This window comes from Rhincodon typus, chromosome 19, assembly GCF_021869965.1.
Source record: "Rhincodon typus isolate 14 chromosome 19, sRhiTyp1.1, whole genome shotgun sequence".
Classification (NCBI taxonomy): domain Eukaryota; kingdom Metazoa; phylum Chordata; class Chondrichthyes; order Orectolobiformes; family Rhincodontidae; genus Rhincodon; species Rhincodon typus.
The window spans coordinates 10,075,280-10,087,814 of NC_063350.1; the positions used below are offsets into that span (position 1 = coordinate 10,075,280).

Genomic DNA, 12,535 nt, shown 5'->3' on the forward strand with positions numbered 1-12,535 from the left:
TCCCACTCTCTCCCTATTTATTTCAAAACCCCCTTCCCCTCCCCCTTTTCTGATGAAGGGTCTAGGCCCGAAACGTCAGCCTCTCTGCTCCTATGATGCTGCTTGGCCTGCTGTGTTCATCCAGCCCTGCACCTTGTTGTCTCAGATTCTCCAGCATCTGCAGTTCCTACTATCTCTGAATCATAAAACGGAGGCTGGATTAAAAATGAGGAGTGATGTACGCATTTGTAAGAACAGGAATTGGCCAATCAGCCCCTGGTTCATGTTCTGCCATTCATTTAGATCTTGATTGATCTGCAACTCAGCTCTTTGTCCCATATCCATCAATCTCAACTCAGACAAACAATGCATTTAGCATTAATTGCCATTTGTAAAAGAGATTTTAAAAATTCTACCCCCCCACTGTGCCTAGATGTGTTTCCTAATTTAACCCCAGAAATGTCTGTTTCCAATTCTAAGACCCTGCATCAGGTCCTTAACTTTCCATTCAGCAGGAAGTTTTTTTTTAAAATCTGCCTGACTACCTGCTTTCCTTGATATCTTCTGTTGTTCTGCTGTTCCTTCTTTATGCAACTTTGCCACATTAGAGCGCTGGACGCAGCATACACCAGTGAGGGGTTGGCCGTGACAGTACATATTGATGTACACAGGCACGAGCAGCTGAACACCCATGGTGTGCTGTTCTATGATTCCATCAATTAGGCTCGCTTCGGGGATAGTTTGACTTCAATGGTGGGCAAGTTGCAATTACTCAGATTTTTAACTTTTTGGCTATATGTCAGGCATCAATTTCTAAATGAGATTGACTATTGCTCACATATATATGGTAAAGTTAGAAAGTTGACTTCTACATAAATATATCTGATACTTTAAGTATCAATTAAAGACCTATAACATTTAAAACTTCCCTAGGCACTTCACAGAAGCATTACAAAAAACATGATGCTGAGCCACATAAGGAGATATTAGGTCTAATGATCTAAACCTTGATCAAAGAAGTAGGCTTTTATGGAACTATCCTAAAAGAAGCAAGTGAGTTGGAAAGGTTGGAAGGGAGCACAATGCAGAGCTTGGGACCGGGGAAACTAAGCTCAACCACCAATGACACAGTGATTAAAACTGAGCATGCTTGGTGGGGGGAGAATTAGATAAGCACAGATATTTTGGAGGGCTCCGGGCTGAAGGAGATTATAGAAAAAGGAAGGGATAAGGCCTTGGAAGGATTAGAAAACTAGGATGAGAATTTTAAAATCAAGACCAAGCCAATGCAGGTCAGTCACCAGCAGGATTAACAGGGGAACAAGACTTGGCGCACGTTAGGGCACAGTTATGAATAGACTGAAGTTTACAATGGATCATTAGAACTTCAGCTACTTCAGGTAGAGAAAAAGGCGAATGGAATGCTGGCAGTATATTTAAATGACAAGCATATAAGGGAGCAGAAGTTATGCTGCATTTAGACAAAAGCCCTGCATAGATTACAAGGATTAATGCACTAGCTGGTAATCAATTTGCTCTTGCTACTTCTTCAGTGAAGTGGGCAGTTTTGTCTCTTCTAAATGACAAAAGGCTCAGCTGTTTTAAACAGCAGCAGGTTTGTGGGCCCAATGAGGTTGTTCTACACTCTCCCCACCCCATCAACTTGTCAACGTCTGATAGGCCTAAGTGTTCCAAGATGGATTTGGAGATAAACAAAAATAACAGTAAGCCCATCTGATCTAGTGATCACAGTTAGTGATGACTGATTTGTAAAGCAGTGTTAATGAGAGTCAAGATGTTGGAAATGAACCTAAGCCACAACTCTTGCTCAAACACAGCAGCAACGGTTACCAGGCTAGATGAAATCCTCCAGCAGCAACCATATTAAATCAAGGACAAGGAAGTTCATTGTGCTTCATTCACTTTTTGAGGGACAAATGTTTTTTACATACAGACTGAGTGCTTCCAAAATTACACGCATATATCCGGCTGTCAGGGACTCCTGCTAGCCGATGGGTCAAACCTGTTGTTAAATCACTTACACCAAATGGCATCTTCAGGACAGAGGAGAAAATTAACAGAAATATCATCCTGCTAAAATGTTGCTTTCCTCAAAACAGAAGTCCACTCATTTGTCAGTGCTCCTTTTGTTATAAATGAGAAAGTCCGATATATCATGCCAGATATTGCTATCTTCATAGAGGTAGGTCATGGAGGACTGAAGCGATGGTTGCAGTGTGTGCGGATGGTACACGAACAGCCACAGGACAACACCCCACACCAACATGGCGAAGAGCGGGAAAGGGTCTCGCTTTGTCTCAGGGATGTAACCTTTCTCAACGGCCAGTCGTGAAAGAGCAAACAGAACTCGGGACAGCAGGTACATGTTTATCTGTGGTGAAACAGAAGTTACATAGACAAAAGGAAAAGTTACAGGGTGATGGCTATCAAAAAGACAAGTAGGTTACAACAGACATGGGGGGGCGCTTGAATTTAGCCACACTTTGGAGACCGCAAAAGTGAGTTAATTTTGAGAGAAAAGCAAAGATGCTGCTGTAATCACACCTGCTGGGCAGAACATTTAACCAGGGTTATACAATTTCAATATCAAATCCAAAAGCACCCAGACAAGAGTCTACTGAATGGATGGAGTGTTGTACAACAGTGCAACACCAACAGTTCCCCCACTGACAGAAGAAAACAAAAAAAATTGAAGGCTGTCTAAGATTTAGCATCCATCTCTCAGGTCCTCAACAGATTTTCAGGCACTGTGATCCAAGGGCCACGGTTTCAGTAATCATGAAATTATCCAACTGGTCCTAAAGTTCTGAGGCATATCTTCTACATTATATCTTAATATAAAAATTAAACAAAAAATACATATAAATAACAAGTAAAGCCTATCAACAGTAATGGCAGCACTGGTTAAACCATTAAGATAGACTTGTATTTATATAACACTACTTTACACCCAATGAAGTTATTTTTAAAATATGTAGCCACTGCAGCAATAAGGTAACACACCAGTCAACTTGCACACAGCAAGCTCTCATAAATAGCCATGACCAGATACTTTGCTTTTAATGAGATTAGTTGAGGTATAAATATTGGCCAAGATATTAATTTTATATATACGAATAAAAATACTTTATACATTACATAAAGAATAACCCTGTATGGTTAATCATTATGATATAATTGAAGAATTGGATGAGATGCCACAGCTGGTAGCGGAAAACGTCACCTTTAGGGAAAAAGGAATGAAAAGCAAGTAAATAAGATACAATAGTGTTTTGATTCAGAGCTGGTTGACAAACAGAAAACAGACAATAGGAATAAACCACAATGACAGGCCGTGAATAAAGGGGTACTGCTTGGCTCAGAACATGGGCCCCAGCTGTTCACGATATATATCCGTGATCCAGACATGGGATTAAATGTAATATTTCCAAATTTGGAAAGCCACACAGGAACGTGAATCCCAAGGAGTATGTTAAACGGTTTCAGGACAATTTGGACAAGCTTAGGTGATTGGGCGAGAGCCTAGCAAGTAGAATATAAGGTGGAAAAACATGAAGTTATCTACTTTAGTCAGAACAAATGGGCAGAATATTTCTTAAATATTGAGAGGTTGGAAAGTGTAGATGTACAAAGGGTGTCCGTGTCAATAAGTCACTGGAGGCTAACATAAAGGTGCAACAAGCTACAAGCAAACTTATGGAATGTTAGCCTTTATTGCAAGAGGATGAGTACAGCAGAAGTGAAATCTTTCTTCAATTGTGTAGGAGCTTGGTTAGATTGCACATGAAATACTGTATGCAGCTTTGGTTTCTTTATCTCAGAAAACACAACATTGGCATGGAGGGAGAGCAACGAAGGTTCACCAAACGTTTTCAGGGGACAACGGGACTGTCCCATGAAAAACAGATTTGGTAAACTGGGCCTGTAGTTTCAAAGGATGAGGCATGATCACATTGAATTTTGCAAAATACTGAAAGGGACAGACAGGATAGATGCAGGTTAGATGTTTCCCCTGGCTGGTGAGTCTAGAATCAGGAGACACAATTTAAAAATAAGGGCATGCCACTTTGTACTGAGATGGGGATAGTTTTTTTTTTGTTACTCAGATGATAGTGAATCTTTGGAATGCTCTACTCCAGAGGGCTGTGAAACCTCAGTGTGAGTAAACTTAAAAAGTAGAGGTTGATAAATGTTTGATTATCAATAGTGTAAAAGCTTAAGGGGAGAGTGAGGGTGAGAAGCATTGAAGTGATCAGTCAACCATGATATTGAATGGCAGAGCAGACTCAAAGGGTTGAATGGCTCCCCTGTTCCTATGTTCTTCAGTTCCGAAGTAAAACTTTCAAGCACAAACCCTATCCTCCTCATTTCTACAGATACAGGTAGAAAACATCGAAGCAAAGATCTCTTTTCCCTTTTACCTGGCTGTTGATGTGGTTGTTGTCTCCAAACACAAACCAGCCCCCGACACAAGCTGCCAAGAACGAGTGAAACTGCACCTTCTCACCCTGCAGCCACTGCTGTGCAGCCAGCAGCCCCTTGTAGAGGAAGACGAATATGGCCAGGTTTCGGGAATGAGTGTACGTGGCTTGTCCGATGGCCTTCAGTTTGTCTAATAGACTGAACACATCAAAATAATCATTAGAAATAATCCTAACACTTACTCCCCTTATCAAGCTTCACCAACCCATCGGCTGGCCAAGTTTCCTGCGTCTGAATTTAATCTGGTACCAGAATTTTGAAAGGATAGTGACAATTCCAGATCTAAGCTGCTCTTCAACTGGCTGCTTCGCATATGGTCTGGCCCAACTCCTGCCCTGAAAATGGATTGAGAATTGGTCCTGAAGCTCAAAATAGGACAACAAATGCAGACACTCCATACAAGTGCAACTTATAAATGCCACACGGCCCATCAGTATGTCATAAAGAATCTCAAGGCAACTATTTTTAAAAAGGAAACCAACGAACTGGTCGCTAGCAACATTCCATTCAATTTGCTATTTTTTGTTTCTTACAGTCTGTTTTCATAAGCTTGTGGGACCTTTAAATTATTTTGTGTGATAACTTACAGGTGCTGATCTGACTTGCAATCAGCCCAAGGGGAACCTCCAGGTTACGCTCAGATAGAATAAAAAAGGAACAATGGTCAGTAATGTGCAGAGTGCAGCCAGTGTCCGTGCAGGACTCGTGCAAAGAAGCTTCAACATTTAAGATCAACGGTGAGGCTTGGCAAGAGTTACATTAATAAAACTAGCTCTGGAAGTAACGTGTGCAGCATACAAGTGCTGGGCAATGACTATCTTCAACAATCATTTTCCCTAGACATTCAAGGCATTACCATCACTAAACTCTGCCACCCCCCAGCTATGAACATCATGGGGTTACCATTAACCAGAAACAGAACTTCACCAGTCATCCAGGGTAAACTTATACACAGTTGCTACAAAAGCAGGTCAGAGGCTGAGATTTTGCAGCAAGTAACTCATTTTCTGTCTCCCCAAAATCATTGCACCATCTACAAGGTACAAATCAGGAGTGTGACAGAATACTTTCCACTTGCCTGAATGAGTGTGGCTCCAACAACACTCAAGAATTTCAATATCATCCAGGTCAAAACGGCCTGGTTGACTACCATCTAATACCTTGAATGCTCATTCCCTGCGCCACTGATGCACTGTGGCAGCAGCGTGTACCATCGCCACTGCACCAACTCAGCTTCCAAACCTGTGACAGATATCCTTGTGTCCTCAGCAGTGGCAAAATTTGTAGGTATCCTTGAGTTCTTGGCGAATGGATGTTTCTTCAATTTGCTTTATCACAGGTTGCTGTTTCTCAAGAGGCTGAGAGAGAAAACAAGCCTTTCACCTCTGCTATTACAAATCCATTTCTTCCCTCTCTCCCTAACCAAACTGTCACCTGAAATACAGTTCCTTTTGTGTTGCTGTGTCGAGCTTGATGTTTCCCCCCTCAAGCTTGATATTCTGCAAATGACTTTCATCTGATATGTGAAATTTCCACAGAGGTGTAAATCAAACAGGAGATACAAAGCTGATTGTCTGATTTCAATCATTTGATGACCTGTTAATTTCAGTTCAGATTAAGTCTTGTTTATTGATGGTCTCATGAACAGGCTCAAACTGTGGTTGGATTATCTAAAACCATTTTACTACATGAAATATCTCAGGCATTAAAAATTAGATGACGGAAGTTGAAAATTGATAATCCATTTTTACCATATTCATAACACATCACCTGCATGTTCTCTTCCAAGTCACACACCAACCTGACTTGGAACCATATCACCATTCCTTCATTTTCGCTGGTCAAAATCTTGGAACACCCTCACTAACAGAACTGTGTGAAAAAGTTGCCTTTCATACCTATAGGATGTTTTGTGATCACCTTACAGCCAGGGTTCTATTGTGACACAGGAAACACACCAGCCAACTTATTCACAGAGTCATGCAGCACAGAAACAGACCCTCCAGTCCAACCAATCCACACCGACCATGTTCCCAAACTGAACTAGTCCCACCTGCCTGCAGTTGGCCCATATCCCTCTAAACTTTTCCTTTTCATGAACTTATCCAAATGTCTTTTAAATGTAATTGTACCCCACTTTCTCTAGCAGTTCATTCCACATACAAACCACTCCGTGTAAAAAAATGTTGTCTCTCATGTCCTTTTTAAATTTTTCCCCTGTCACCTTAAAAATATGCCCCTTAGTATTGAACTCACCCACCCAAGGGAAAAGACCCATATCATTCACCTTATCGACACCCCTCATGATTTTAAAAACATAAGGTCACCCCTCAACCTCCTACGCTCCAGTTAAAAAAGTCTCAGTCTTTCCAGTCACTTTTTATATCTCAAAACTTCCATTCGCAACAACCTCCTGGTAAATCTTTTCTGAACCCTTTCCAATTTAATAATATTCTTCCTTTAATTGGACAAGCAGAAGTGCGCACAGTACTCCAGAAGGGGCCTCAACAACATCCTGTACAACCTCCGCATGGCATCCCAACTCCTACAGTGAAAGGTCTGATTGAATGAAGTAAAATAAAAACCTGCCTTTCATACCCACACAATGTTTGAAATCACCTTTACAGCCAGGGGTCCATTGTAACACAGGAAACACACCAGCCAACTTAGACATAGCAAGCTTCCATAAGAGTGATCTGATGTTGTTTGAGGGACAAGTGCTCCCAGGACATCAAGGTTTACTCCCTTACTCTTCTCCAAATCACTGGCATGAGATCTTTACCACCCTCCTGAGAGGGTATATGGGATCTCAGTTCAACATTTCATCTGAAGGACTGGCAGATTTAACACTCCCTCAGTAATGACCAGGGATTGCTAGCTTGTTCAGTTCTCACGTACTACAACGGGACTTGAACACAGGATCTTTTGACTCAGAGTGTTACTGAGCCATGGCTGACAGTGAAAATGAACTTCACATTTTTTTTAACCGAAAAAAATCCAAATCCCTTCGAATTACTAGCTGTTTTAGTTTTCTGAATGGAAATGGACAAAGTAGCAACGATGACAACGTATAGACAGCATGCAAGCAGCCGTACCTTCCACTTTTGAAGAGGAATGTCATCACAAATGCATGTGGGGCTCGGATTTTGGCTCCATACCTAGTTACAAAAGATAAAAAGGCATGCAAGTCAATATGCACAAACAAAGCTGGCAAGATCTGCAAGCCACTCTGGAGTCTTTACCACAAAGCTGGTAATACCCATTTCCCCAAGAATGCATTTATAAAAGATACTCATTGTCCAGGCTTAATTTTCATCTACCTCCATCCAAAAGAACCCCCTGCTACAGCTGTGGAGACCTCTACCCTCTTCACACAGAATTATCTCTTTCCCCTGCCAAACTCAGAAATCCCATGACTGACGCCAGTTTCTAATCTCAGGACAACTTAGATCTTCTGTCCTGTGCAAAAGATCAACATTAAGCAGAAGGGGAGCGTAATCACAGAGGCCAACCCTAGAAGAAAACAAAGATGAAAGCCAATACCAAAATGGAAGTGGGGTCTCACTGACCAAGCAGGTTTGTTATGTTCTATCTTTTGAGAGAACTACTTAAGCCTGTGATTCCCCTGAAGAACAAAGAGGGGTGTCTCTCTCTCTCACACATACAAACATTATGCCCAACTTCCAGCAAGTTACAAACAAATTTTATTCTTAACATCAGATCTGAACTTTTTTCTATTGAAACTTGGGGTTGTACATGCTCACCAACATTTCAGCTGTGCCCAATTCTACTTTTAGATATTTGTCAGTAACACTGACATCCAACTAAGAGGACATAAACGAGAGGGGTTTTGGCATGGGAGGGAAAATATGGGCAAAGGCGAGCACTGACTGATTAGTAAATGAAAATGTGCTGTCTGTATTTGAGCTCCACTTGTTTTACAACTAAAGAACTAGCTTTTAGGTACATCTTGTTAGGAATTGTTCTGATTCATTTGTGGGATGTTTTTGCATCGCTTGCTGGCCAGCACTTATTGCCCGTCCCCAGCTGCCCTTGAGAAGGTGATAAGGTGAGAAGATATCATTCCTGCACATCCAGGTTTCAGTTCTGCTCCTTAATAACACATAATGAACAACACAAATGAGTTTTATTGCATTCAGTGAAGTTACACAATTATGTTACAGATTCTACTACCCTTTGGAATTTAAGTTGTGTGTGGAGAGCACACCTTGAGCTACCTGTCACTAGCTTCAGAGTTTAAGGTTACAGGTAGTCCAATGAAAAAGAAACTTGCATTTATATAGCACCTTTAATGACTCAAAGAAATCCCAAAGCTGAGGTAGTACTTTTGAAATGAAGTCATGGTTGTAAGGTAGGATACACAGTAGCAAATTCTTACACATAGCAATATGGTCACAGAGTTGTACAGCATGGAAACAGACATTTCAGACCAACTCGCCCATGCTGACCAAGTTTCCCAAACTAAACTAGTCCCATTTGCCTGCACTTGGCCAATATCCTTCTAAACCTTTCCTATTCATGTACTTATCCAAATGTCTTTTGAATGTTGTCACTGTACATGTATCTACCACTTCCTCTGGCAGTTCATTCCATATACAAACCACCAGCAATGTGATCATCAGATATCCAATTTTTGTGACAATGGTTTAGGGATAAATATTGGAACAGGACAGCAGGTAGAACTCCCTTGTTTTTGTTCAAATGCTACCTAGGCGATCTTTTAAGGCCGCGTGAGAAGCTAAGCGTGCTTGCAGGTTAGCATCTCATCTGAAAGATGCCAATACCCACAATGCAGTGTCTGTCCAAACTCTGTATTCATGTCGCTCAAGCATTATCAACTTGAGCGAAAACTGGCTAAACTAAACTGATCAATTTAGAACAAACACAGAGAATGCTGGAGAAACACAACTGGTCTGGTAGCATCTGTGGAGAGAGAAACAGAGTTAATGTTTCACATCTGCCATGACTTTTCTTTAGAATGATTTTATTGCTTTTTTTTGCATGATTGATTTAGAAGCCTTTTGAAACCTCAAAACACTGTCAGAGGTGTAAACTCTCCTCCGGAATACAGAACTATATACTAACAAAAAAGCTGAGTAGTTACAACATGGTTTTTAAGTTTCCATCATGTGCCACACCTGAAACCTGAATATAGAAGATACCTGTGACTATGTAAACTTCGGAACTTTAATAACTGTTCACAGATTGAAAGAATCATCAATAATTCTTTCTGGAATAAACTGTTTCCTGATATAAAGGGACAAAAAAAAATTAAAAGCCATACACTAATTAACAATGCTGGGAAAAGCAGTCATTGAAGCTACATAGGCAAATCTTTTAACAACTGCTTGGTAACTGGTTGCCTTATACCACAAGGACAAAAGATTGCCCTGCAGAAAAATGTAAGGAGCTAATGGCAGGGTAGGCTATGCTTCGAACAGACGGTTCCTGGACCAAAGGTAGGGATAATACCACAGCACCATAAGAACCTATTGCAGTGGCACTGCCCCTACCTCTGGACCAGGAGCTATCTGTTCTGAATAGGTTGATTTAAAACAGTAACAGAGAAGCTAAGTTGAGAGCAGTTGGCTTTTACTCCTGATAAAAAGGCAAGCTACAGACTTCATGGCTCCGAAAGTGACATAAATAATGTCACTCTACAAACTCAACAAGACGAAAGATCCTGTAAGGATTCAGCTTTTGTACTCTTCAGCAGCAGAACTTTAGTGAACAACACTGCACAAAGATCAGAACCTGAACAGATCCAGCGATAGTCACTGTTTGTTGGAATCGTAGCTGAATTCCACCATTAATCAGGTAATAGCTAAGCTGGGTTGTGAGGTTTAATTTGATCACTTGAGAGGTCTTATTTTGGTTGCTACTTGCAATAAAGTTGAAATATTTCATTCAGCATTTGATTGTCTGTGAAATTTCTTAAAAGGTATTCAAATTAAAGATAGCCTTGGGGTAATTTATCCACAACATCCCAAATTCAATCAGGCAAGCTTGCAGCTGGTGTGGTTTCCTCAGATGAGCACATATTCTTCAAAAGCATTACAGAACTCTGCCACAGCATATTCTTCGAGTCACAGGCTTCAATAAGTAAAATAAATTCAGTCTGTTAATCTAACAACCATTGCTATGACAACCCAAATACCAATGGAGAAACCAGAGCTCAAACCAATTCATCATAAATAATCCTTCCAAAACAATGCTACGTTTAACAAAGCTATTTATACTTGATTTATGAACAAACATACAGTCCAGTGTCTCAATTGCATTTATTGCAACGCATTTGTCTACTAAGTCGAACAGGTGTTTGATTGCCAGACAATGTTAAGCTAGTAGGGGCATAAGCAAAACTTAGGAAACCCAGGATGTGCGTCTCTCCCCATCAAACATCTTGTTCACGTTCTCTGGGAATGCCAATCTTTAAAACCTCTTCCTTGCTTACTCTTCCTCCCCTATGTGCCATCTACATACAGTTATCCATACTAACATCCTTTCAGTGTGTATTTTTGATTGAATGGGCCAGTCTTGGTTCAGACAGTAGCATACCTACCTTTGGATCACAGGCTAAAGTCCCTTTCCAGGGCTACAGCACCAAAATCAGGATGATTCTCCAACACTGTACTGAGGGACCACTCATTTCAATGACGAAGGCACCATCTTTAAGATGAAATGCTAACCCGAAGACCTATCTGGCCTTTTGGGTGAGTGGGGCATTATTTTGAACAGTAGAGCAATTTTCCTTGGTGTACTGGCCAATATTCACCCCTGAACCGTATCACAAAGATAGATAACCTGGTTATTATCACATTGCTGATTATTACTGAGTGCAAATTAGCTGCCACTTTTCCTGTTACAACAGTGATTGCAAGCTGACATGAGATCGTGACTGACTAAAATGGACAAGACTCACTTCTGGAACAAACAGAGAGACTTCATCAGGAAGATGCAAAGAACCACAGAAAAGGCCATTTAGCCCATGAAAAATGCTGCCCATTCTAATCCCATCTTCCAGGACATAGTCCATAGCCTTTCGAAGTTATAGCACTTCAGGTTCAGCTCAAGTTGAGGGTTTCTGCCACGACTGAACCAGGGCTTGAATTCCAGACACCCACCACCCTCAGGGTGAAAATTCTTAAGGAGAATATCACCAATTCTATGGCAAGACTTTACAAAGTCACAAAAGGGCGGGGGTCATGAGCTAATATTTTGAAGTTGTGAGGTCCACAAGGCAGCAAAGGCCTCTAAGTGAGCTCTGACTGAGTTCTAACCTCTGTGTCCTGCACCAAGAGACAGGACCTCACTAACAGAGGATCCCCACCCCCACCCCCACACAACCCTCAGATTTCACCCATGGGGGGTCGTGACCACTTTCTCCAAATGGGGGTCGCGGTGGGGAACCAAAAATAAAAAAAAAAGTGATCTGGGGGAGGTCAGAGAGCTCACTGAGGCGGCCAGTGGTTGCGAGGGGCGCTATGTAAACGCAAGTCCCTGCTGCCCTAACTCCAGCGGCCCGGCCCCCGCACTCACACGACCCCATTGCGGAATCCCTTGACGGCCGCCAGGGCCCCGTGAAGCCGCCGCTGCCGCAGAAGCCGGTTCACCGCCTGCAGCACCAACATCAGCAACCGCCGCCGCCATTCCTCCCGCCCCATTCCTCGGCGGACCGACAACGGAGACGGACCGACAATCCGGGGGTCCGGCCGCTGAACCGCTCCGACTGGAACTCAGAAGCCCCGGAACAAAGGTTCCCCCTCCTCCACTTCCCCGGACAATCCTAGACCCCTGTGGGTTTGGTGAACTTACAACAACAACAGAAAACATATTTTCAGCATACTGCTGCAAAAAATAAACAAAACAACTAGGGTGAAAAATGATAGAGGGTGGAGTATTTAGTTTTTTTTTATTTTCAGCACCTTTGATCATTTGTTGTGAGTAAAAAAAATGTCAGAAAGATGGTGTGGAAGGCTGTTTGCCATAGAGATGGACATTACAGAAGTTCGGGATCATTAGTGGCAGGAGA

The 12,535-nt window shown here is 41.8% G+C and overlaps 1 protein-coding gene across 1 annotated transcript; it reads right to left on the reverse strand.

Annotated features, from left to right (window-relative positions):
* Window positions 1-1,883: 1,883 nt before the first annotated feature.
* Window positions 1,884-12,231, reverse strand: pxmp4 (peroxisomal membrane protein 4). Its single transcript, XM_020514870.2, has 4 exons — window positions 12,043-12,231; window positions 7,578-7,640; window positions 4,422-4,620; window positions 1,884-2,371 (listed from the first exon to the last, which is right to left on the reverse strand). Exons 1-4 carry the CDS (start codon window positions 12,165-12,167, stop codon window positions 2,108-2,110), a joined length of 651 nt encoding a protein of 216 aa, XP_020370459.1. The 5' UTR covers window positions 12,168-12,231; the 3' UTR covers window positions 1,884-2,107.
* Between the last annotated feature and the right edge of the window lie 304 nt (window positions 12,232-12,535).